This window comes from Centruroides vittatus, unplaced genomic scaffold (assembly GCF_030686945.1).
Source record: "Centruroides vittatus isolate TY-2023 unplaced genomic scaffold, ASM3068694v2 contig_345, whole genome shotgun sequence".
NCBI lineage: Eukaryota > Metazoa > Arthropoda > Arachnida > Scorpiones > Buthidae > Centruroides > Centruroides vittatus.
Window position 1 is genome coordinate 3,178,975 of NW_027122170.1, and position 27,051 is coordinate 3,206,025.

Genomic DNA, 27,051 nt, shown 5'->3' on the forward strand with positions numbered 1-27,051 from the left:
TTTGAGCCTAACATATGTAATAAATAAATTTTTCTTCCTTCATTCCTTCATCTTCATTTTTTGGCCAACCTCCATTGATATGATAATGATTTAATTTGAAAATAAATTTTTTAATCAACTTGTATTAACATGTATCTATTAGCATAAATTTTAAAATTTAATTGCTTAATTTTAATTTATCTTAAATTATTTTATATATGGCTTGGGTCTCTTCTAAATTAACTGCATGTCTCTAAATTTTGTCAGCAAAGATTACCATAGAAGGCAAGTATGTTCCTCTGTATATGTATATTTTTTTACTTTTATATGTATATTTTAATTTAACAATTTTGTTAAAAAACTTCTTAAAAACAATAAAAATGTTCACTTTATAACTGGGAACGCCGGGGGTAGAACGGAGTTGTGACCCCTTTTTGGCGGCGTTCAGGTCGGCAAGACCCACCCCACTGTCAAGGATGGCTAAATGTATCGTACTATCCCAACTTGTCGGGATCGGTGAGTTAATTGTCAGATCGAGTGGAGGAAGTGTGAGGTCGTCGATAAGAAAAAGGCAATATCCGTAGTAGCAGGACAACACAGATAAGATTCATTAGAATATAGAATCGATCACATCGAAGCAACACGTTCCATCCCTAATCGCGGGAGAGAGAGAGCTCACAATTGTTAGGGGATTCATACCTCTCGGTTATCGCTTATGATCGAGAAGGTTCTTCGGGTCGGCTGAAGGTTCTTCTAGCGTCTTCCCTGGCGGTGAGCGGCAGGATCGGCGTCGAGGCGGAGGCTCCGGCGTCTGGAATGGCCTTCGTACAGGACTCGGGTCAGCGGGTCGTTCCCCTTCTTCCGACCTCTTTCTTAGATCTCTTCCCCCTTTATATACCCCCGGTCCCTTCCGTAACGATCACCAATCGCAAGGGAGGGTGGTGACTTGAGTTCCATGACTCAGGTGGGATCCGGAGAAGGAGGGAAGCGGTTTTGACGGCGGAAGACTGTACATCCTTCGAAGCTTGATCGTTATCGCGATCTCGATCGTTATCTCCGAGGGAATTTGAAATAATAAAAATTTAAAACTCGGACCGGCTCAATTCGGTCCTCACATAACAAAAGGTTCCACATTTAACAAAGTAATTTCTCACAACAGACCCTTCTCTGTAGGCTACTGCTGGAGGCAGAGCCTTACCTTCTCCCTGTAGGCAAACTCCGTAGGCACTTTTTGTCATAAAGTGTACAGTTTTATGCCTCAATATAACAGAATTTTATTGCCATCATTAATATTGCTCAGAATAGGAATCATTTTCACCCGAAAACAGTTACAAACGTCAAACTAATCGGGAAAGTATTTAATAAATATACAACTGCTATGCAGAATAGGACAAAGTTTTAAATAAAAGTGTACCATAAGTTCTCAGAATTGTCGATTAGATCTTTGGTGCAAGTGACAGGTAACTGCAGAACTTCCAGTTTGCTGGAATTCGATGTTAGACTTGTACGATTGATCAGAATGTAGATTGGTTATGTGCATCAAAAAATGTTGCACGTAACCAATCAGAATCTAAGTTTTGTCTGTGGCACATGATCTACCTTCTGTCAATCATACAAATCTAGCATTGAACTCCAGTAAACTGAAAATTAAAAATTGCTTGCAAATAACAATTGTCATTTCTGAGCAAATTTAAATATAATTAATGTTTTATTGAATTTTTTTTTAACTAATAGTAAAAATTAATTAATACTCATTTATTTTTGTTAATTTTATGCTCTTCAATATTTCAGTAACAAAACGAGACTCGTTAATGGAAGAATTTTGTTAAATTCGGAAGGTTCTACTGATTTAGAAAAGTATACATTTTCTAACGGAATGGCATTATCTGGTAAGTTTTTAGCGTGTTACTCTTTGGTTTCTCAATTTTCAAAATACCATTGAATCTTATTGAAATTAGTGCATGTTATCTGCTATTTATCGTTCTTCAAATTTGATGACTATATACCAGGGTGGTCAACCTGTGTTGCAATAGGAACCACATATTGCCTATAAGAAATATGCAAGAGCTGCATCCTTTATTAGAATAGTTAGTATCATGTACCAACTTTGTAATAAAAGGTATATAAATATATGGAAGCCACAGTAAGGATCTAGAAGACACTATCAGTTTAACCAGAATTGACCAAATTAGCTCCACTATTGTACATTTCTTAGATATGGTCATTATCTTAAAGCTATATGAATATCTCAAGAAGCAACATTTCATTCATTCTGTACATCCTTGATCTTAGATGATCTGGGGCCATAGAAGACTGTGGCCTTTGCAGCCTTCATAAAAAGAACATTCACACATTGTTTGCACATAAGATAAAGTGAAAGAATTAAGAGTATGTTAAAGAAATGAAGAAAAAGTTATAAGTTTAATGAAATGTATTCAAAACAGGACAGAAGCTAATGATACGCAGTGGAAAGTACTTACATACAATAAATGGCTTACATAAATAAAAGAAAATAGCAACAATGGATAATTTCAATATAGTATAAATATGAAATCCCACAATATGTAATCTAATAATGATAAAGATTCGCAAGACTAAAGTAGAATATGAAGGAGTTTACAAAATTCTAGTCAAAGACAACATATGGAATAAAAATGTCATAGATAGAATATATGTCAAGGGCACTCAATGATAGGTTAAAAAGCACAGAGGATAATAATGAATGTGGTGTTATCCAGATTCACATCAATGCAAGAATAATAAAATGTATTAGACCAAGAATTATTAAAGGTCGGAAGTTCTAAATGAGCTTACAATATGGAAATGCTAGAATTACGAGACTAAGAGGAAGTTGCCATAATGGATGTGACCAAGTGTCTCTCAAATGCATCGTCGTCTATGCATAATTAAAAAATCAATAATTTTTTAATTTCATATATTTAATAATTATTTTATCTATTTAAATAAGTATATTAAACAACCCAAAGCCCAATATATACGTACGATCGTAGCCAAACGATTGCCTTAACATTCGGGCTATAAATCTGCTAATAATTAATACTAAGTAATTTGCTACTAGAGGTAGACATTAGGCACCGTCTCTTATCTAAATTAATAATTATAATTTTTAAATAATTTAGAATCATCTGGAAGAAAAGAACTGGTCCAGAGCAGGGCTTGAACCCACAACCGGATACATCCGGAAGCGAAGGCTTGCTCGGGGTCCAGGTGGTGCAAGTGGCAAGTGCACAGCATGGCAAGTGATGGTTGTGGGTTTAAACCCCACTTTGGGCCAACTCTTTCCTTCCAGATGATTTCTGCCCCATGGCCACTAAGAAGACCTTAGGGGCAGCATGGTCTGGCTGGTCCGGCGAGGGACAGGGCCAATCCAGGGTCAATTTTCATGGACAAAACAGTCCATGAAAATTTTCAAAACAAAAAACAGTTTTACTGGAATCAAACTGTTTTAAAAAAAAATTATCTACTGTTTTTCAAGCACTTTTGAATGTAAAAAAACTTGTCATAAAGAAGGTGGTATTTATAATGGAACATAGTCATTTAGCAAGCAAACATAACGAGTCCATTGTTCAAGATGACATAAAGATAGAATAAAAATAATACATAAAAATAAAATGTAATAAATGTTAATTTAAACAAACAACTCTACGCAAACCCGATACATTATAATGCCATTGCCAACCGCTGCCGTATGCTATCGGCCTATATAATGGCTATATTAATAATAAATCACCAAACAATTTGACTAGAAGAAGACGTTAGGTGCCATCTTGTAATAAATTTAATAATTATAATTTTAATGAAATAATGCACTATATTCTTTTCACACAAAATTGTTTTTTCTTAGTATCTGTTAATTTTTCTTTATGTAAAACTTCACTGTGTGTTTTTGAATCATTTCTATAAATTTAACCATTAACAAAGAATCGTATAAAAACTGTTCTTTGTCAATGATATCATTCGTCGGTCTTTGGCCGATTCTTTATATTAAGACTTAAATTAATGCATTTTTTTAATAATAAACATTAATATATTCTTTACAAATTATTTTTACAGTCAAATTAGCTCTTTGGGAATCATTTCTGGATCAATATGGAGACAGCATTGAATGGATTACAGATGTGAGTTTACATGCCAAGTTACATGTGTATGCCAAGTTACAACTTTGGCATACAATATTAATATTTATTATTTTTCAGAACATGAGATCAGGAAAGAAAATTAATATTACTAAAGACCAAGTGTTTCGGAAGACGGGAGAATTGTACGCCTTGAGGTACGATTGCAATTAAATTTGCTTAAGTAGTTTATTGTATGCATACATTGCTTTGGTATATACTTTGGTATATAAGTACAATGAAGTAAATAAATGATCTTATCAAGAATCTTGAAGTTAAAATTACATATGAGTACAGAGAAAGAGTTAAATATACGAGTGTATCTATAAATGGGCTACAAAACAGATACTTTGTTGATTGGACTTTTGTTTAATAGGAAAAGTCCACACCGATCTTTTAAAAAACTATTTAAATGGATGAAATTTTCATGGAAATATTTAATTCACTTAATAAAATCTGTTTGTGTTTGACAAAATCACCCATTTTCATTCACACTGTGATATTTCATAGTATAATATTCACATACTTTCTCTTTACTATAATGTATATATATACAGGAAGCATAATAAAGTCCTTATGTACTGACAAATGTGAGTGACACACAACATACACAGTAATTAATGCAATACAAAGAGATTGGAAAAGAAGAAATTCACGTGTTGTAAATAAATACATGAGAACACACGAGAAATACATATTTTACTGTATGTTCGACATGCGCATTAGCATTTCGTGCTATTCACGTACACGGGGTGCCTTTTGTACCAAATTGGTTGTGCTCTACTGTAAAGGTTGCCTTTGGCGGCCTGAGTCAAAGAAACCGCCCGACTGAGGTAATTGCTCCCACCTGGAGTCGGGGCCATAAACGGCCGGAAGGATCAAAGGTGTAGCGTCTCCACTTAAGGGTCAATGTGTTGGCCACGTGCCGGCCAGCTTAGGAAAGTAAATGTAAATAAAGCGCGGACGCAAATGTAAGCTACGTCGGCGGGAAATAAGGCGGACGTCGTTGAAGGCTCTAAGAAGGGGAGGCACTGATTGGTCGCAGGAAGGAGTAGCAGAATCCCTTAAATTGGAAGGGTGGCAAAAAAACGAGGAGAAAGGGCGAGGGACCTGATACGTGGCGGTCTCTAACACCAGGCAGACTTTTGAGGCGGAAGAGAGAGTGTTCTCCTCTTGGGAAGTCCTCTGGAGAAAGGTTGTCGTAGAGACGGACGGCCACGAGGTTAAGCCATCTCCGGAAAGGTGACTCGTGTTCCCCGGCCAGCTAAGTCGACGTGCGGCATCTCAGTTTCGGTACATTAGCGTACGTAATGTTATTGCATAGTGTACATCTTTGTAAATATTTGTAAATAAACTGTATATAACTAATTATCGAGTGTGGAGGTGTGACTTTCAACGGACCATCAAACGGACAATCTCGAGGCGTACAGAACGACTCGGGACAGAACATTTGTAAAGATCACGTGACGAGTAAGAAGGATCTTCACTTCTACAATTGTGTAGTTGACTTTTACTGTAATATGCGTCAGTTTTCAGACGGAAACATTAATTTTTGAATTTTGCAGCTGGGGGTACAGAAAGCAGTTTTGTCTCATAGCACATAGCACTTTAATATAACTACAAATCATATATTGTATGTACTGGATAAATAGAATATGATTAAAAAAAACACACCTTTAACAATCCATCAAATAAAATTTACTAAAATAAAAACGTTTTTGATTGTTTTTAACCAATCTTGTCACTCTAATTGACAGTGTTGAGATTGTATGCTAACGTTAACACGAAACTGAAATTTTGCTAAGGCCGATTTGTTTGTAGGAACATGGAAAGAAAATTCATTCCTCTTACCTGATTGACTCTGGAATTTGATATCGTATCAGCAAATGCCAATTATTCAATGATTTTTGTTGAAGATTTACATTGTAACTATTTTAATTGTATGATATTTAAATTTAATTATTTAATTATAATATTAATAATGATAAAAGTGTGATTATTATAAATACCAAAGACTGCATCTGCATTTCTCTTTGTACAGTTCGTAAGATCAAGATTAAATCTACGTTAGCTTGACACGAAGCTAATGAATTTGTATTTATTTAAGTGCTCTGTGTAAAGTAATAAATTATCATTTTATGCAGAAAAATAACTTTAAAAAATTATATAAAACTTAGTGATTTTTCAAGAACTCCTCGAAAGTTTATTTAAAATTTTTGTTTTTGAATAAGACAATTATCTTCCAGAATGTTATAATAGCTAGAAGCAGAATATCTTGTAACGAATTCCCAAAAGATGAGTTTTCTTGCTTGAAAAAGCTACAAATTAATGCTAAACGATTGTCATATTGTAAATTTAATAATATAATCAAATTAATATTTAATAATTAATTTAGAAGATTCTGGAAGAAAAGAATTACCCCAGAATGGGACTCAAACCTGCAACTTTCGCTTGGCACAAAGACACGTTGCCAGTTAGGCTACTCGGATCTTTATCCAATTATTCTTCCAGAACCTCCTAAATTTGCTATTAAATTTATCGAGAGATGGCACCTAACGTCAACATCTAGGCTAATTACTTGACATTTAATTATTAATAATAGCATTATCACAGCTTGACATAATCTGGAATTGTTTGGCCTTAATCTAAAAATGGGCTAATGGATGTTTATATTGATACAAATTAATATCTTAAAGTGCTCGAGAGTTTATTTTATTATAAACTTAGAGTTGTCTAAACTCATTTTTATTAAATATAAAAAAATTAATTAAGTTATTTAACGCCCTTTTGTCTTTATAACCAGTTTCTATGGTAAGATTAAGCATACAATGCTACCATACTCTACTTTTATTTTAAAAAATTTTTCTGCTTTAATTATGATATAATTTGCATTAATACAATTTTTATTTTAGATAAATAATAATAAATGTATGTTTGTTATTTTAGGCACCACATCAATCTAAGTTCGGATTTGTTGGACACTCCCGATTTCTACTGGGATCGGCAACACTTGGAACATTTATATCAAAAGACATGCAATTACTTGAACATAACTAAGAGGACGAAAGTAAATATAACTTTAATATAATTCAAGGCTTTCCAATCAATGTTGTTTGATATTTTTCAAGGATATATCCTTGAAAAATTGGTTGTAGGGTCTTGGAAATTTTTATTTCTAGAGTTATTTTTAAATTTATAAATAAAGCAATATTTAATTTCCAGGAATCCGTACGAGTGATTTCGCCATGCGATTCGAGTGTTTTCGGCACCGCGTGTGCGTGACTCGAATAAACGAGCGTCGAAATCTCTCGTAGTGCGTAATATTTAGATACACAAGCCAAATGAATTTTTTCATTACGTGAATTTGACACTGTTCGTTGGCAACAAGTAAAAGTCGCCGGACAGTTTGTAGTCATTTTCTGCAAACCGACTCGACGGGTGACACGACGAGAAAATAATAAATATTCAGTTTTCCCGAAACTTTTGATAATAGGGGCGGAAAACATATATTAAATAATTAAATAACTTATATAAGTTATGATGAAATAAGATAAGTCAATGAAAAAATAATAAACAATAAATATACATTTTGTTTTCTGTTTTGAATTATCACAAAGAAAAGAAATGAAAAATGAATGCATCGTCATTCATATTTCATTTCTTTTCTTTCCACTAGATCAGTGGTTCTTAACCGGTGGTCCCTGAAAGCACCCGAAGGGGTCCGTGAAGTCATCCTAAAATTATTAAATAAATGACGAAGAGTTCTGTCAGTTCAAATTTCAAATACATTTTGCTTATTTAGTGGATTTTTTTGCACAACTAAATAAATTGCAAGGTTCGGGAAATATGAAATTGGAAGGCACTAGCAATATATTTGTATTTGAAGATAAAATCAGTGCGTTTATCACTAAAATCAACGTATTGATCAGCAAAGTTGAAAGAGAGAATTTTTCTGCGTTTGATACATTGAACTCTATTATTGACAGAGAGTGTGCTGAGATGCCCACCACTGGCCAAGCGGTTCTGTTGCTAAATGCTGGGAGTTTGGTCGCGGGTTCCCACCGCATTTGGACAGGGTGGCCACGTGGAGTTTTCCAGGTTTTCTCCACGTTTGTAACACCTGAATAGGGGCCAGTTTCCTTTAAAAGACCTCCCGGAAGGCATTATTCTCACGCATAACATCGTGTCCCAGAGACAGCAAAAACCTCTCTGGGTTTAACTTTCCCTAGTAAACACCTTGGCGCGTTATTAACCTTACTAACCTGCGCCAGGTGTCGCCGTAGTCCGGTAACGGATATAGAAGGCACAGAGAAGAAGTGTGCTGAGATTAAAGGACAAATACAAAAGAACATTACATTCCATTTACAAAACTTGAAAAATGAATTCAATCGCTATTTTCCTGACTGCAAGGACAAAGGTATTCGGAAACTGATCCGCAATCCTTTCATAGTCAATATTTCTGAGGTGCAGGATGAAATACAAGAGTTAATTGAAATGCAACACGATAGTAACTGCAAGGATACTTTTGAGATAGGAATTAATCTTGAAGATTTTTGGAGCCAAAAAGCTATTGCTTCCTCTAAAATTCGAGAAATCGTTTTACGGTACCTAACTTTATTTTTAACCACATATTTATGCGAGCAAGGATTCTCAGTGCTTTTGATAATTAAAAATAAACATCGAAATCGGATGGATGCCAGTGCCAACATGCGTTTGGCTTTGAGTAGCACTGAATAAAGAATCCAGCAGTTGATAAACACTATGCAGTTACAAAAATTGCACTAAAATAATATAATTAATGTAACATTTTCGCAAATAATTTAATACTCTTGGTTCCGAATAATTTTGTACGTGTTTATTTTATAGAACAACTTTATAAGCACTTATATTACTGCCAAACAGCTCGTGGTCCATGGCAAGAGATAAATTTTGATAAATGGTCCCTTATCGCTAAAAGGTTAAGAACCACTGCACTAGATAGTATACAAATGAAGCATAGTGGATATCAGCAGGGCAATTTGCACAGAAGTTGTGTGACGATATGCTGGCTTATCTCGATGAAATTGTTTGTGTGGATACGCAACTTTAAATATCTAAAAAACTGACACCGAAACAAAGATGGTTTTTGCATAGACAACTCTAGAATAGAATCTGACTTCTAGTATGTCAAAATATTGTTATTAAGGACTACAAATAATAAGATAAAAAGTAGATTATTATGTGAATTTTATGAAATTATAATATTGTTATTAGACCCACACGATAACTAAGTAGTACGTGTACAAGTTAAAGGTCTGAACAGAGGGATTCGCTTGATACGAGGATAAGAAAAACAAATTGTACGAGATTAGAAGTGAAGTTGGATGCCGACGGACCATTGTGGTGTGGAAGTTGTGCAGAAATACTTTCATATATAAACAGAGAAACTTTTAGGTTGCACTTTTCACATACAAATGTATTCAAAAGTAGAGTTTAGGATCCACTTATATTGTGGCCATGTTGGATTTACATCAAATATTTATTAGAGATAAGTCCAAACAAATTATCGAATTAGTAGAAATTCAAAGAAAAATTCAGCTCGTGTAAGAACACAGTTCGGTATCAGTGATTCATTACAGTAATTTCTAGTTTATTTTTAGTTTTAAGTTATAATTGATTCTTTGAAAATCATTGTCTAGTAAATACTAACTTTCTGTAAATTCAGTTTTAAAAATTAATGGTTTATTTTAAAAAATATAGCTTAAACTATGTAGTACTATGCTGAGATGGCCAGTAAAATAACGCAACGTTTCAAAAGTTGTAGTCCCAAATTACAGACCTCGGGCCAAATTCGTTCTGCAGCTCACGCTTACCCAATATGCGATCGTGTTTCGTACATCACTTACAAATAATAGAAACGGGTCCTCTATTTATACGTATACAATATACTTAGTGTCTGTGGTTTTCTTATCGACAACTTACGTGCAATTTGTTCCACCGAGCAAAACGTTTTGGCGCCGTCGACGTAAATAATCGAATTTAATCAAGAATATTAATTTTGTAAAATTACATTTCACAAACTCTGATGAAACATTTCATTACTTTATAATATATAACATTTGACAGAATTTTTATTGTTGTAGGTAATGAATGAAAAGTTAAGCCATTGTTTGGAATTAATGGAACTTCTTAGCCATCACTTGAGTGATAATCATCACGTCAGACTAGAAGTAATGATTATTATATTAATTTTAATTGAGGTGAGTCGATTTTTTGTTGTTAATAAACCTAAGAAAAATTATAAAAAAAATTAAAAACATTTATCTTTTTTTCAGGTGGCATTTGAAGTTATCCATTACATAGAACACTTTATTTAATTGGAATGTGTAATGTTAAAGTAAAGCAAATTTTATATTTTAATAAATTTAATTTTATAGAATTTGTTCCCTTTTTTAAAATAATTATATCTTAAGTATAAAAATCAGTTTTATTTTAAACGTTACGAGACAGTTTATATACAAATGACTAGTTTTGTTTACAAGAATTAAGTGGCAAATCGCATTTATGGTTTCGAGTAGACCTTGGCTTCAAACCATTGCCACTTTTCAGGTTTTGTGTAATCTAATTTATATTCTTGACATCTAGTTTTTAGCAATCTAAAACATAAAAAAAGAATTTAAAATATAAAGTAAGAAGAATACAAAAATAAAACACATTTATGAATTTAGATAACAAAATCTATAAAATAAACTTACTTTGAATGCCACGTTATGCATCCTACAATGGGGTGTTCCTTTTTGTAGCATTTGTTTTTGAGTAAGTTAAAGTAAAAATCACCTATAGCATTTGACGTTAAAGTGTTTACCTCTCTTAAGCAGTGCCAAAATTTGTCGTCGCAATCGCAGTTTAATCTGAAAGATAAAAAGAAAATTATCGTCGTTAAGGGTCTTTAAATGCATCAAAGTTGGAATCGTATAACCAAAGATAAGACTTAATGCCAAATTAATTAAAAATTTGCTATAAATTAGCCAGAATTCAAGCTTTTTCATTTTGAAATAAGGCTATATAGTAAGTTCTGATTTCTGTAGAAATTGTAAAGAGAGCCATCCTATTTCCCATAAACTTAGTATCGTGACTTAACAGTTTTAAGTACATAATATCGTGAAGAGGTGGCTAACGGATCATTTAAATACAGTAATTTGCATAGCTGTAAGTTAAAATTTATGTCAGGTATAAAGATGCAATCATTAAACATAGTCTACTGTATCAGGATTATCAAATATTATACAGCTACGAATGTATAAAATGATATTTTCTTAAGTATCATGTACTGTATTTTCCTGAAATTAATAAAAACACGTAAGCATATACAGCATTACAATTTATAATGGGAAATTTAAAATTAAAAACTGGCATCGCAGGAACTTAAGGATTTAATTACGTATGCAAGGATCATGACTGACTTATTGTCTTCTACCTGTTTCGTGCAATGTGAAAAGAGAGGATAATCTTGCTAAATCTTGATCTCAATATTTACAGGAGTTTGCATGTCTTCCTTCCATCTCCACAGAGATTGTAAACTCTCTTGAAATATTCCAGGTCTCTGCTGGATTATTTACCCTAGAAACAATTGCATTTTCAACTTAGGTTAACTATAGCTTTTTACTCAATATGGTGCATACTACCACAGTATAAATACTAAATACTTTTTTAATATCCCTTATATAATAATGTTCTCAAAAATTATGCTAATTAAGAGTTTTGTGAGGAAGTGTAGAGAAGAAACAAGCAACTCCTTATGGGTTTACAATACACTATACAAAACTTACGGCATTTAACTATAGGAGTTGTCCATAAAAATATTTCCAATAATCAAATACCAGCAAAGACTGTTTTAATTGATTAAATTTCTGTTTAAAATTCAGCTGAAATTGTTGGGTGATTATTTTATTACCTGTTTATTTTTCATTCCCAGTTAAAAATTCATAATGTTTACTTAAGCCAATTTTACAGAAAATGAACGTTTAACAAGAATAGTCTTCTGTTGTTTTCATTAGCTTAGACAATTCTATTGTTGTCCTGCTATTAGATTTACCTCCTTTAGGTTCTTTAATATTTTCTTGTAATGTAATCGGGCTTGTACATTATAAGAAAGAATTAAAGCACTACACATTAAAATACTGTGTGTTATGTTCGTATTTATTTCTGAACAGATTTTATATACCCCAGATTTTTGTAAAATCCTTAGTGGGTCTCTTTCATTGGAAAGGAGCATACATAACAATGGAATTCTAAGAGCTTATAGCAATATTCAAGCCTAGTTTTTTAGTACATCTTGAAATTTTGGTTGAACAATTACCAAAGAAAGAGAGAGGCACTGACATTTTGAGATGGAGTGAGCGGAGGTGAATTATAAAAAATGCTATTTCCTATCTTGTTACAAAGATAACCAAACTTGCTTAGAGAAAATTTTATGTCTAAAACTGTTTGATTATAATTTTTCCTTGAATTTTGTTGGAATTGTCACTTCGGTACTCGAGTATAAACTCTAATTATGATTGGAAGAGTGGCGGCATTCTCGTAAACACCATATTGAAATGAATTTGAAGGTGACATTTATAAAGGTGCAGATGGTTTCTGGAAAACTCCAAAAGTTAAATGTTCACAAAAATTCCCTGATTTTTATTAGAGTATCCTTAGAAAATCTGGTCTAAACATAATTTATAAAGATGTGTTTGTATATAAGCTAGAAATATTTGATTATAGCTTTATTAAGTTCCGAGAATATCGTAATAAACTATGACCGACCTCGTATATTGAGAGTCGTTTTCGAGATCCTCCTTTCGGCCGCCTGCTAGAAGAATGTCGTCGCACAGATCGTGTTCTCGGCAACATTTGTCCTCTTCTCGGTACCATCCCAGATCGTCGTAACTCGACGAAACGTTTCCCGTTCCGCACCACCTCGTTCCTGACAATAATTCGTTACAGAATAACAATAATTTAGCTAATTTATATTATATGTAGTTCTGTAAATTACCGGGCCATATAAAAACCGGTCTCCTGTGTTGAGAACTCGACGTTAGTTGGTGCTGAGATTGATGCTCCTGCGTACACAACTTGAGGATGCCTTCCATCTGATAGTTGTCGACTTCCTTCACCCGATCTTGAGGTACCGTCCTTAAAGTATTATGAACTTCTTTTCTGATAACAAACATTAAAATTTTTTTATTATTAAGGTGTAAACAATTAGAACTTAAATTAGGCTATAGACTCAAATTGCACACACTGTTTTTTATATATCATTAAAAGGGTATCAAGTGAAGAATTACAGATGTGCTAATGTAACTAACCTAACATTCCTGTTTGTTGAATAAAATGTACAGAAATTTGAGAAGAGAATCTGAAATTAAGTCTCTAATTGTTGTGTGGAACAGTAGAAACATTTTTTCCTCTTATAATTACCCAAAGTGTGTCGTCACACACTTAAATCTGGATTTTGACATAGTCGTGCAGTGTACGAACCAATCTGTCATCAAGATTCTCTTTAATAAGGAGATTAAAGTATTTATTCAATACGTTCTTTTCGGTATTATTCAACCGGATGTATGTCAGTTTGTATCTTTCAATTATTTTCGATTCATTGTTTGAGTTAGCGAGCTCTTACTAATGGTGTCGAGGACGAATCGGACACAAATTTTTGTTCGTAAACGTCTTTAATGTATGATTAACTTCATTATCTAAAGAAATCTTTCAGAACAAAGTAGAAAATTAAATCTGTTTTTCTACAGAAGCATTCTTAAAAGTTCATTCAACTCACTTATTATATACAATTCTGTTAAATTTCTGCTTTCTTATAGGAAAATTCTGTTCACTCTCTTACTAATTACAGCTTATCAATTATAATCAAAGTCGTTACGGGACAGACTAGCATCTTTCAATAGAAATACAGTGTGTGATGATGATACATACAAGGATTTTATGCTGTTGTAGCTAAATACTGCTTTAAATTCTTAAATTATTATGTATATTTAATTACATATGTTTGTAATCTTGTTTGTATTAAATATAGAGGAATATTCTGCAGTTTTATTCTACATAATTGTAAGAAAACAGTTGCGTACAACCTCCACAGGCCGAAATAAATGGAGATAAGTGATAAAAATCGTTAATATAGACAATAAATTAAATGTGGTGCCGAGTTTTTTATATTTACGAACGGTCAGCACAAAATGGGTTAAGGTAAAATGAAAAGTCTACAGTTTCCCTTTTGATCTAAATGATATTCTTGTTATTTTAAGTCCTTTAAAACCAAAAAATAGTATTTCCTTGACTGGAAATTATGCAATGTTTCCTGAAAATGTTAAAATTACATTTTTTTTTTATTAAATAAATCATGCAAAAATAAAAAAATAAGCTCAAAAACTGGAAGTAGCAATTGTCTGAATTAGAAAAAAATTAAATTAAATGCTTTAAATCATTCTTTTGTAATCTTACTTTTTTTTTTTTATAAAATATTTAGGGTAATAAAGGAAATTGTTGTCCTACATTTTAAAGTAACATTATACTTGTCATGTACGAGTTGTTTATACGACTTGTACGCAACAAAGGGTTATTTTCTATCGAGGAAAATTTAAAATATAATATAAATCAACAATAAAAAATGGATATATAATTGTAGAAAAACGTTTTCCACGCTTAAAAATTACATTCTCGTTAATTTAATTTCGAAATTTGGCTTCGGATATGCTAAATCACGCCCGAGCGAGGCAACGTATCGAGTAATTCGAGCATTCCGTACAGATAAATTGGTTTTTTATGCCTAATTATAGTTAAATTATCCCCGAGGTAATTATTTTAGGGATTAAAACAAATTTTTCAAGCTCCTCGTACAAAAATTGCGGCGTCGAGACGTGCCAAAAGTCGGATTTTACTTTCCCGCTCGACCGAATTGTTTAATTTGCAAATTTAGCTAGAAAAATATGGGATATATCATACTTTATTCATTATATTTCCCGTATCTGATTTGTTTATCCTAGAAAATTAGGGTTTTGTGCAGAATGGAGGATCAATGGAATTCTCCATCCTCTGTTTGATATCAATAAATTGCTTTTTATTCTTAATTACACTTAATTTACATTTTGAGGTGCCTATTTTAAGGATAAAATGCTAATTTTGAAAGTATTAAGTACAAAAATCTCGGCCGGAAGTGGAAGAAATTGGTATCCGCCACTCTCCGGTTAAATTATTCCATTCTTTCGAGCAGATTTCTGAAAATTTTCAAAGTTTATCTCATTACAAATGAATTATTTAATTAATTTGTAACGAGGATAATCATTTTTGTTCTGTCTTTGTACAAAACTGTTTGTTTGTGAAAGGGGAAATGCCACAAAAATACATTGTGTTGGAGGAAGTGGGAAAACAATTTTAATATTTCTAATGTAAATTTTATTACAAGAGGTGAATTTTTGATTGTAGTTTCAATGATCTTTTCTGGCATTAGCATGACTTTTTTTCTAATCATTTTCCTACAGGCATGTTTTTCTCTTTCCTTTGACATAGAATGACCTACTAGAAAGTTAATTTTTGTGTAGAATTTAGTGATACTTTCATACTTTACTAAACAATGGATCTACATATATAATGACACTTTTAAAATAAAAATTAATTATTTCAAAAACATTTTAATTAAATTCTGGAATTTTCTCTCTGGTGTATTATATAACTCTTTAACTAGAAAATTATAAGAATTTCCTAGTTATAAACTATGCCATTTATAAGTGGGACAGTAAATTGACATCATTGTCTTGTATTAAAATATTTTATTTATGTATTACTCACTGTTCTTGGGATAGTTCGCATCTTACTGATAACTCTCCGTTAGGTATCCAGGTGATTTTGACTAATTGGATTAGGGGCCACGTCCCGAAAGGTACGTCGGACCGGACGAAACGGACGAAGAAGAGCGGTTGCGGATAACCGTACCGGGCGATCCTCCCGTCGACGACGGCGGAGGTCGGGCGGCACAGCATCTTCAGCAGGAGAAGATAAGCGAGAGCTGCAAGAGAGCATAACTGTTCTTAGAAGAGAGTTTCAAAGGAGCACCGCCGTTCTTAGAGAGATTCTTCTTAGGGACGAGCTACAAAACAAGATAACCGTTCTTAGAAGAGAGCTAAGAGAGCCGCGAAACAGCACGACAACTCTTACCGGGAATCTTATTAGAAGAGAGAAGATCACAAAGTCATTCTAACACTATTAGGTATGCAAAATAAGAAGCAATATCCTCAAAACTGGTTTCTCGGTAAGATATTTTAATTAAAAATTCCCTTCCTTAAGAAAAAAACAACAATAATAGCTGACCTACTGGTCAAATGGAACATGTAAACAACTCTTGTATTACTTTACAAATTTATAAATAGTTGAGGTTTACACAATTTCCTAAATACCCCAGAAAAAACCTTGAATTATACATATGTAGATAGGAGATAGGGATGTTTACCCTATAATTAAGTATTAAAAATACTAGGCCATAAAAGTGAAGGGTGCGCGCACAGAAATTTTCTGGATATTTTTGAGGTTGCAAGGGGGCAAAATCATGTTAATGACCCCTCAGTCGATGACGCAATTGCTGCCCTAAATCAAGTTTTGCCCTTGATAGAAGAATATGGGTCAATTGTTTGAGATTATCTAAGCTTGTGTGTTGGAAAGTGACAAAACTTGACGTTTGTTCACAAATTGCAAGTTTCTAAAAAGTTTTTTTGCATTTTTCTTTGTTTTTTCGTGAAATTTTCTAAGGATTTGTAAATTAAACCCTAATTTTTCTACATAAAATTTTTTTTTTTTTAGATTATAAAAAAAAATTAGGTAAAATATGAATGGATTGCGTGATTCTGAATAGTTTTTAGAGGATTTTTTGAACTTTTAAAGGAAAAAAATGAGCTTTTTTGAGGTATTTTTTCTATTAAAAAGTTACTAGCAGCTCCAAAAATGTGTTAATTTGCAGTTAAATGAATTTTTAGACTCGTACAAAGGAAATTATACATTTTTTTTAAAATGAAAAACAAGCAAAAAACAATTCTCTTGTATTTTTAACGAGTTTTTAAATCAAAATCTACATCTAAAATATGAAAAAAAGCTTTAAAAATAGCGAAAATCAATTAAAATTATTTAAATAAATTCAAAAAATTAACTCTAAAAAAAGAGAGGGCGATTTGTTTACGAGGCGCGTCATACGTGACGTCATATATGAGAAAATTAACGGTTTATTGTTAACGGGGGAGCTGTAACAATGCAAAAGTGTCTTTGACTTACCTCTAAAACACCACATATCGAACCTTTATCAACCAAACACATCTATTGGCGTAGTTTGTGTGCGAACAATTTCTATGTCATACAGGTAACCGCTCTCACGTGTTTGCACGAGCATGCGCAACCCGGTCGCTGCACTTCCAGTGAAAGCTGCCCTGGAATGTCGACGTCATCGAACTACTTCCGGTATGCGACACGTGCGTGATTCGTGTGTTTGTTTGTGTGTGTGTTTCTAAATGTTTTTAGCTTAATTAGTGTCTTTTATTGGTTTTATTTCAAGTTATTCTAGGAATTAAAGACAAAAGTATTACTATTTCAGGTTTCAAGATTAGTTTATGTTTGCTGTACATTAACATTCTATTTACATATATAATTAAATATACCAAAAAATGTGCACAAACACAAATATAAATAAACACTTGCTCGGTATACACACACACACACACACACATACACAAAGTACACTTATATTCACACCTGCACAGAAAGGAGCACTCATATAAACATACACAAATGAGCAAAACACACTTACACATACACACACACTATTGTTAATGAGAAAATAATTCATACAAACATTCACGAAAACAAGCAAAACACTTATATGAACATAAAATACAGCTATAATTACACATAAACAAAGATGTACAAACACAAACTTAAACAGTAAAGTAGAAGAAAATATACATAAGCAACTACACAAAGTCACTATTTATATTTTATAAATTCACCAATAAACCAAAAATACATAATTAATTAATATGCAGTAACTTGCTAACGAAGACAGGGAATTTAATTTGTTAACGAGGACAGAACGGCAGATTTGCTTTCCCGCCTTCGAATATTAGTTAGGAATCGGAGATAAAAAACTTCCGAAGGGAAGTGTCGGTTGGGTCGAGAAGCGAGAACGTAAATATTATTCCAGTTTTCTCGATTCTTACCTCACAACACTCACCTTTTTGTTAGTATTTCTTTTATAGTAATTTTGTGAAGTAATAAGAGGATTTTCTTTATATATCCTGAATTTAAGGATAAAAGAATGAGTAAGTAGGAATAGCAGATGTAGTGTATAATTAAATAGGCTCAATTTATTAAATTTATATTAAAAGTTGTGATATTTAAAAGTTTTTACAAGAATTTCTGTGTATTATACATCAAAATGTACTGCCGTGAATGGTAAGTCAATTTACACATTTATCAATTTTGTATGAAAATTTTACAGATTTATGCATAGTTTTTAGCAAAATTCCAAATATTTAGAGTGCAAATTTTGTTTTAAACATAAATTTTTACTCGAATAAATCAGTTTTTCTGTATAAAAGTGAATTTTTGTGGCCTCGGTTCACCCGGGCCCTCGCTATCTATATGTATGCTAACCTTACACTTTTTAACAAATTATTTTTCCAAAACTATACTTTTATGAATATAAAACCAAATAAAAGATTTTCCTAACTTAATATAATGATTTTTGAGGCAAACAATTACAGAAAGTGACTTTCTTCTGCCCAAATATGACCCTAACAATAGGCAATAACTTAAGTTTGATCTCTACCGGCAAAGCGGTTAATAAATTAAAAAGTCTCGAAAAGTAAAAGAGTAACCTTAGCGACGATCGGTTCGTTCGTCGTCAAATTATACGGGAACGTCGTTCGATTATCCCTATTTGTCATCGCTACCTTATCATTAAACTGTCAGCTTATAAAATTTATAATTTGCTATTACGATTACACTTATAAAACTTCATTTAAAATTAAATTATATAATAATTAATTAACAATTTTTCCAGTAAATTTCTTAAATTTTTGCTCTTAAACGAGGAAAATAATTAAATTGTTTCGGTATTTAAGAGTTAAACACTTTCCGACAGTCACCGACCCAATTAATTGATAAGTCCCGGAAACTTTCCTCCTTTGGAAGTCTAAAAATAAAAATCTAATTGTTTGCAGGCCAATTATTGATAAAATTGAAAGTTTTATAGGTAAATTTTCCTAGTTCCGAGGAAAATTTCGCAGAAAAAAACACTCCTCGCCGCCGAAATTACAATCCGAAGAAGTTCGAGACACTAGATTTTTTCAGAAACGACAAATTGTAATTAAGTTAGCCCGTTAAATTCTACAGAAAGAAGCATCCCCCTCGGTTAATTCTGTATTATTATTTATAAAGAAGAGACGGTTCCTCGTCCGAGACTTAATCCATCTTTGGAAATAATTAAGAAACAGATAATAAAAGAAAAAAAATCCTAAATGATTTCACTTAATAACTGTTGCACAAGAAAACTAATTAGGATGTAGTTTTAATTAATTGCATTATAATAAATTCAATAACTGGAGTCGGAACAAAACAATAAAAAAAAGGGAGAGAAATAAACCAGTTTTACCAAAGTGTTTTTTTCCATTTTCTAAATTGTAACTTAATTATTTATTAACAAAACTTGTAATTGTGGAAAGAATAATTTTAGATTTTCATTTTTTATTTTACTCTCTCATAAAATTTACAATGAATTTTTTCTGGATGGAGTTTATATTATTTTTTGTTTTTTAAAATATTTTTCTAAGAGAAAATAGAATTTTTCTCTCCCTCCCTCCCTCCATTTTTTTTTACTTTATCTTAAAGTTAAAAGTATTTATGGTTTAGAAATGGAAGAGAAAAATTCTATTTACTTTTAGTGAGAGTATTTTTATTTATTTTATTTTTTTTATATACATATATAAATAAAATTTTAAAATACAATTTTTTATCTTTTATACAAGGAAGAGATGATCAAAGTCACATATGTATATATATAAATTATAAGAAATTTTCTTAAATTTTCCTTAATTTCGACTTAAATTATTTTTATTTCATACATTTTAATTATTTCCTTTATTTGCTAGGAAGAATTTATCGTGCGAATTTATTTTCCGAGTTAATTTCCTTTAGAAATGCATTTATCCGTAATGATGCTAATGATCGGGACGAGGAAGAGCGGAGGAGGACGAGAGATGCGGACGAATGCAAAAATCTACTTTTTTATGCAGATTTTAAATTAGTTTAATCATCATTGGCATCATCGTCAATAGAATTTAATTTTAAAAGATTAATTTTCTATTGAAATGCATTTATTAATAGTCTTTCCAGTGAGGTGAGAAGAGAGAGAGAGATGAGTGATGAGGCTGAACATTAAATATTAATTTTTATGCTATTTTTTTAGTTATTTTAATTATCATTAGCTTAATTTTAACTCACTAAATGTTAAAGTTAGCATACAATTTAATTAAAAATTAAATTATTATGTTAATTCTCCAAACTGTCATGTACCAATCTCTTGAATTTTATTGTTCTGTATTTATGAATATCTGAGCAAAAAAGTACATAGAGAAAATACAAATTGAATTTTATTAAAAGAAATTTGTTTAAATAATTAATTAATCAAAATACAGAAAAAGGAGATAATTTTCTGACTTAGTTAAATATATTTTACAATAAATAATTTTGTATTATTTACATATATTATTTGATATTTTCCTGTATAAAGAATTAAAAAATTTCTCAGCTTGAAACTGTCTTTTTTAATAAAATACAGCATCAAAAAATTGCCATATTTTTGGTTTTGTCTCGTCCAAAACATATTTTTGACAGCTTAAATGGACATTTGCGATTCTGCAATTTAAAATTCAATTTTAGTAAATTTATGTTAACAATTTTTATTATTTTTAAAAGTAAAATATTTAAAAAATTAAATCCTTTCATTAATTTTTTTATACTTAATAATTTCGATTTATGTACACTAGATGGAGGCACCTATCGTAAAGGAGGGAAAAATGGCGATATTTTATAAAATTAATTAAATATTTTTCAAGGGAAAAAATAAATACATTTTTAGATATTTTTGATAATTATTATATTAAAAAACTAGGATTAATTTTTAAAATTTTTTTAACTTAAGAAGAAACATAAATGAAAAATCAACGCTTTGGTAGTGTTACTCACCCCTTATACGTTTTACACTTTACAATTGGGTAATCTTTCTTGAAACATTGCACTTGTAATGCGTTAAAATACAGCCTTCCAACCTGATTAGAAGCGAAAGTATTGGCAGAACGAAGGCATCGTGAAAGTTCGTAGTCGCAATCGCAATGGCTTCTGAAGAGGAGGGGAGAGGGAAAAAGTCGAAAATTAGATTTTTGTAAACTTATTAAATTATAAGAGCGCCGAAAGGTCGTTTACTTGGTAAAAATGGCCGCATTCCACAAACCATATTTCCAGTTGTAAGAATGAATTGTATCGTTGCAATGATCGTGAGCTCTGCAGCATTTGTCAGCTTCCTTTTCTACTCCCAGATCGTTGTAATTTTTGGCTATGTCTCCGAAACCACACCATTTAGTTCCTGGAAAAAATAATAATTTACTTAATAACACGAGGAAATCTCGTTTCTTTTAATGTTCCGCTTACCAGGGTATATCAGAAGGCTGTTTATAATGATTTTCTTAATCTTTGATATTCCCGATGATCCGTCGTCGCTGTATTGAATCTTTTTCGACGCGTATTCGGTGCAGTTCTGGATGATCATCGACATTTCTTCTTTATCCACGTGAAATATTCTATTTTCATGTACATCTTGCAGGGCGTAATCGATTACATTGCTGAAAGAAAAGATATTTAGTCGATTAACTCGAGGAAATCGAAGCTGTGTTCGATTGATTGAGCGAGTTGGCGCTTTTTACGTAAATCTGACGTCATTCTTCACAATTTCTTATCGTAAAACGGAAGAGAAGACGTCAAATTGACGTCACGAGACTACAGAGCCAGAGTTTGTCGCCTCACAATTGTCATTTCTATTAAAATAATACAAAAATTATTTACGAGAGAGATTAAGGAAAATAATAATAATATCGCATATTTCTTTAAAAGTGCCAAGCGACGTCACATAATCATTGGCGACAATGGCGCAGAGATTCGCTTTGCATATTATATCGCCCTGGAGAAAGTCGATCCATAGACATTTAAGCTCTTTAAGAAAGGAAATTTCCCGAAAATTTTTTAACGCAGGGCCTAGAAATTAGGATAAAACCATAAATATAAGCGGCGCAATAAAGAAATCCGTAGTACAAAGCAGCGAGCTGCATAATTCAGCGATACACAATTTTAGTAAATTGGGAAGAAAACGAAGAAACACATATCACAATAACTCTACTTACTTGTCACCGTAAAGATTGCAATCTTCTATTTTTGGAACACCCAATGAATAACTAAACGTGACTTCTGCCATTGCATGACCTTTATCTTGACGATAGTAAAGAACTAGCTGTTTCGGATTCTCTAGTGAATTTAGAAATTGGAAAGGATCTTGAATTTTTCCAATATCTGATGCGGCAATTACCGACATTGCCAAGAGAATCAGCAGCTTCGACATCATCCTTGAAGAAGAGGAGGAGGAGGAAGATTCAGAGATGTTTGATTGCTATGGTTTAAGGTACGTCGTCAAAGAAAATTTTTCTACTTACCTTTTTTGAAATTGGAAATATTCGGTTTGAAAATTAGGGAAATAATGCACCGATTTTTATATTAAATTTTCTAGGACCCTTAACATAGTTTCATCAAAGATAAGATATTTTTGGAATGTTTACGTTTATCATCTTATGATCTGAAGATGTTTGTACATCTTCAACTGATAAGAAATTCCATACAATTATCTTTTTACCTAATTTCTCCAATAATTTTCGTTATATAAAACGTTTCGCTCGAGATTTGCTTGAAATTATGCAAATTCTGACTAATTTTGTGATTATTTTTGACTCGCGCGCGTATAATCGCGTCGCGCCGACGAGTAATTTCGTTTTATTCCATTAAAAATAACATTTTATTTATTAAGTAATTTATATTATCGCAAATAAATATTTTTATGATTTGTTTGTTATTTTATCAGATATAGAATTACGATATTGAAAGATATAAGTGGCTTGCGACGCGAACGTTAGCGCCAAGCGACAAATACTGTATATCATTTCTAAATACAGTTTAAAATTTCCTTAAAATAACAAGTTTTAAATGCTTTAATATCGGAAAATTCTAATAATTTTTTAAATAAGATTATTACGTTTTTATTTTAAGATGCATAAACGTGTAGACGTCGTGTCGCGTGCGTGTAAGCGACGCGACACGACGCGACGCGAACTATGGATAAAAGCTAATGCTTAAATTAATTTTTTTAACGTAAAATACTTACGTATGTAAAATTGTTATGTAGTTCTTTGATACGGGCCTATGAATATAACCTGTACCACCTTATTGTTTATATAGCAAAAAATTAAATAAAAAATTATAAAATTAATTAATAGGCATTAATTATTATCCAAGGACATCAATAAATCCCAAAATAAATTGATAAAATACATCATTTACTATCTTTTGCGTGATAAAATATCCTATTTTAAGTGAATTTTTGAGAGTTATTTACTTGCAGATTAGATATCGCATCTCAAAAATCCATTGATCCTCTTCTATGTGCTAAAAACTGCAGACAAGATCCTGTTCTATGTAATTTCTATGTTCTACATCTATGCACTGAAAAAAACATAAAAATGGGGTAGTTTAAGTACTAAAAATGCTCAGAACGATATAAACTGTACATAGAATAGGTTAGGTTCTGTGCGCTAAAATGGCGAAGACGTTCATAAAAAGTACAGCGAACAGGCTCTTCTATGCACAAAGATGTCTTCCATCACCTATGTACTTTTATTGCATAAATTAACTCGGCAATTCCTTCTTTGAATCTAATTTTGCATTAATAATAGTAATATATATATATATATTAATATAAAAATCCCAGAAAATCAAAAATTCTTAAGTGACATCTTAATTAAAAGTTGGGTTTATGTGCCGAAATTTCGGTTAAAAAATTATGATTAAAATTAAATTTTTTGTTGGAATCCCATTTAAAATGTTTACGTTCGTTTAAATTAAGCCTCTTATCAAATTTTGACTTTTCTAAGCTAAAATTTCGACTCAAATTGGCATTTTTACGTTAAAATCCTAAATAAAATTGATATTTATATGAAAATTTCGGTATGAAATATCTTCAGCAAAGATTTATTTTATAATTTTAATCAAAATCCCCGTAAATCCTCCATCAAAAATGCTATCCGTGAGCTTAAAACCTTATAAAAACTCGCATTTGTGGGCCGAAATCCTTAAAAAGAAATTGATATTTTGTATTAAAAATTGTACGGAATCAAAGATTTTTGAATTCAACGGCAAAATTCCCAGTAAAAATGCAAATTTCTCACACTAATTACGCGCAGAAGAATCGTCATAATTTAAGAAGCAACCGGAGAATTAATTAATTATTAAAACATAAACTAAAACAGGATATACCTTTCGGCATATTTAATATAAATAAAAGGCATTAATTTGTCGGAGGTTTTAGATATAATTTATCTCAAAGTATATAACCCGCTACGTCGAGAGATAAGCCATAATCCGCACGAGATTAACGGATTAAGTTAAAGGAGACAATGTTTGCCTAAGCTGTCTGTACGAAACTGTTGGAGAAGATAGAACCCGAGAGGATAATTTCTGAACAAACAATCGATAGAAGGGCTTAGAAATTGAATTTCCTTCTCTTATTTTTTGTATTTTTATTATTTTCTTTTTACCGGCCATAGCATTAATCAAGTTGAAGCTCGATTAACCGGATGCCTGTGTGTTTTTCCCTGTTAAATTTAACAAAATGGAGGTTTTCATTAAGCAGAAATGTTTACTAGATTGTATTTAATGAAGAGTAATGTAATATACGTTAATGAAATGTTTTTATATCGGAATAGACTATTAAAAGCGTTATTTTTCTATACGTAAGAATAATTCCGCTTATAAATGCTTCAAATATGGCCTCGAGCTATAGAACGCGTGACGGACAGACGTGTAGATTTATATCTAATCTGTCCTAGTGTTTAATATTTTACGAACTATTTATCGCGTTTTCTTTTTTTCCACGTTTCGAGAATTATTCTTATTATAAAACATGAATCGCGTAGTAATTTGTTTTTAAATTAATTTACGCCGTTTAAAAGATAAGATGGCGCAGTTTAAAAAGATACTCCAAGCGACGCGTCGCGGCGAAATTGGGATTATTTTAGTCGCGATTATAAATTTATAAGAAATATAAAAATTATTATTTAAATAAAAATACATTTTAATAATAAATTATTATTGTTATTAAATCGTAAATGGTTTACTCCCCTCGTTCAATATTTTTAAAAGCGAAATAGCGATTATTTAAAAATACTCGAAGCAACACGTCGCGGCGATATTGCGATATGTTACTTTTATTTATTTAAATGCGATAAAATATTTTTTTTAAATAGAAAATGTTAATAATATTTTAAATAGTAGCAATAATTAAATCGAATTAAGTTCTCCCTCTTATCAATATTTAAAAAAACCAGAAAACTGTTTATTTAAAGGCGAGCGAAGCGTCGCGTTGCGGCGACTTTGCGATTGATTAATTTTATTTCTTTAAATGTGATAAAATTTTAAAAAATGATAACGATAAATACATTTTAAATAATGGAAATAATTAAATCGAATTAATTTCCGTATTTTTTATGAACTTTAGTTAAGTCGATAAATTATAGAAAGCGTGCATTAGAAGTAATAAAGAATGAAAATGATTTACGGGGAAAATACATATAAAATTTTTATAAGAAAGTTTTTTTCGTGCTAGAAAAATTTTAAAATAGTTTTATTTGAAAATATGTTTCAAATAAGCCAATGAAAGAAAAGAGAAAACATTTTAACTTTTCATTTAAGATTGTTGTCTATCAGAATTTTTTATTGTTCCTTCTGAAAGTTTTATGGGTTTCAGTTTGATGGAAAGTTGATAAAAATTAACTTTATTGAACTCGAAAGAGAAAATAAAAAATCATTGGAAGTATATTACCTACCAGTTATTATTTGTAGAAAAAATAGATATAATAATTTAATTAAAAATGAATAGACTTTTATAAAATGCAATTGTTTAATTTTTATTTTTACAATTCTCTTTTTCATTTTATATTGTTTAGTTAAATTAATCTAAATGATTAATGTTTCACTTTGCGGGATGTAGAAGTTAATTTATCTCTTTAAATGGCAGAAGTGTTTCTCACAAAGTTTTATTTAATAAAATTGAATAAGAGAAAAGACATGCTGCTTATTTTCAATTTGTTACAATGTTCCCCCCTCTTTTTTAAATATATATTAAATGCAAATGAATCGAAAATCGGGAAAGGTGACTTAAAAAATATCCAGGTGGCGCTTCTGATGTCCTCCATTTGCCTGTAATTAATACGAATGCAGCGCTCTTTAACTCAAGTTGTGTGCCATTCACCGTTTAATAAATTTATTATTATTATTATTTTAAGGATATGATTTAGGAGCGAAATATTTTAAGAAAAAAATAGAATAAAAAATGAGATATGGTATGATAATCGATAAAAAAAATAAATAAAAATAAGAATTAGAACTTTAAACTTTCGAATAAAGTATTGGAGTAGAAGAGAAGAGATGCGAAACACAAATCTCAAACAATCTTAGAGACGATAAGAGATAAAGATAAAAGTGAAAAACAGATAAGAAAAGAATACTTGCATTTTTCTTCAATGATAATCAATTATAAATATTTGCAGGACATCGA

General features: G+C 31.4%; 3 protein-coding genes across 3 annotated transcripts in view; 1 reads left to right on the forward strand and 2 right to left on the reverse strand.

Moving 5' to 3' along the window:
• The window catches only part of LOC136974245 (required for meiotic nuclear division protein 1 homolog), a 30,651-nt gene extending 14,359 nt beyond the window's left edge, over positions 1 to 16,292 (forward strand). Inside the window, exons 7-13 of the mRNA XM_067269078.1 lie at positions 1,771 to 1,868; positions 4,054 to 4,118; positions 4,197 to 4,273; positions 7,062 to 7,182; positions 10,238 to 10,354; positions 10,430 to 10,491; positions 15,976 to 16,292. Of these exons, the coding sequence (XP_067125179.1) occupies positions 1,771 to 1,868; positions 4,054 to 4,118; positions 4,197 to 4,273; positions 7,062 to 7,182; positions 10,238 to 10,354; positions 10,430 to 10,471 (520 nt within the window). The 3' untranslated portion in view covers positions 10,472 to 10,491; positions 15,976 to 16,292. The remainder of the gene's footprint in view (positions 1 to 1,770; positions 1,869 to 4,053; positions 4,119 to 4,196; positions 4,274 to 7,061; positions 7,183 to 10,237; positions 10,355 to 10,429; positions 10,492 to 15,975) is intronic.
• On the reverse strand, positions 10,606 to 17,504 carry LOC136974246 (phospholipase A2-like). The gene is made up of 6 exons (XM_067269079.1): positions 17,403 to 17,504; positions 15,933 to 16,149; positions 13,132 to 13,295; positions 12,903 to 13,062; positions 10,850 to 11,005; positions 10,606 to 10,750 (listed from the first exon to the last, which is right to left on the reverse strand). Exons 1-6 carry the CDS (start codon positions 17,416 to 17,418, stop codon positions 10,657 to 10,659), a joined length of 807 nt encoding a protein of 268 aa, XP_067125180.1. The 5' UTR covers positions 17,419 to 17,504; the 3' UTR covers positions 10,606 to 10,656.
• Positions 17,505 to 20,876: 3,372 nt separating this feature from the next.
• Positions 20,877 to 22,937, reverse strand: LOC136974271 (phospholipase A2-like). Its single transcript, XM_067269108.1, has 6 exons — positions 22,883 to 22,937; positions 22,577 to 22,795; positions 21,831 to 22,021; positions 21,606 to 21,765; positions 21,369 to 21,521; positions 20,877 to 21,038 (listed from the first exon to the last, which is right to left on the reverse strand). The coding sequence occupies exons 2-6, from the start codon at positions 22,792 to 22,794 to the stop codon at positions 20,948 to 20,950; spliced, it is 813 nt and encodes a 270-aa protein (XP_067125209.1). The 5' UTR covers position 22,795; positions 22,883 to 22,937; the 3' UTR covers positions 20,877 to 20,947.
• Positions 22,938 to 27,051: the final 4,114 nt, after the last annotated feature.

Bases quoted from the DNA above. Each gene is read 5' to 3' on its own strand.
- LOC136974271 (XM_067269108.1), bottom strand. From the start codon at position 22,794: ATGATGTCGAAGCTGCTGATTCTCTTGGCAATGTCGGTAATTGCCGCA. The intron at 22,022-22,576 runs GTAAGTAGAGTT...CTTTTCTTTCAG, and splicing joins TGCAATCTTTACGGTGACAA to CAATGTAATCGATTACGCCC. The intron at 21,522-21,605 runs GTAAACGACCTT...CCTCCTCTTCAG, and splicing joins AATGCGGCCATTTTTACCAA to AAGCCATTGCGATTGCGACT.
- LOC136974246 (XM_067269079.1), bottom strand. The intron at 13,296-15,932 runs GTGAGTAATACA...GTTTGTTATCAG, and splicing joins TGCGAACTATCCCAAGAACA to AAAAGAAGTTCATAATACTT. The intron at 11,006-12,902 runs GTCGGTCATAGT...TTTATCTTTCAG, and splicing joins AACGACTCTCAATATACGAG to ATTAAACTGCGATTGCGACG.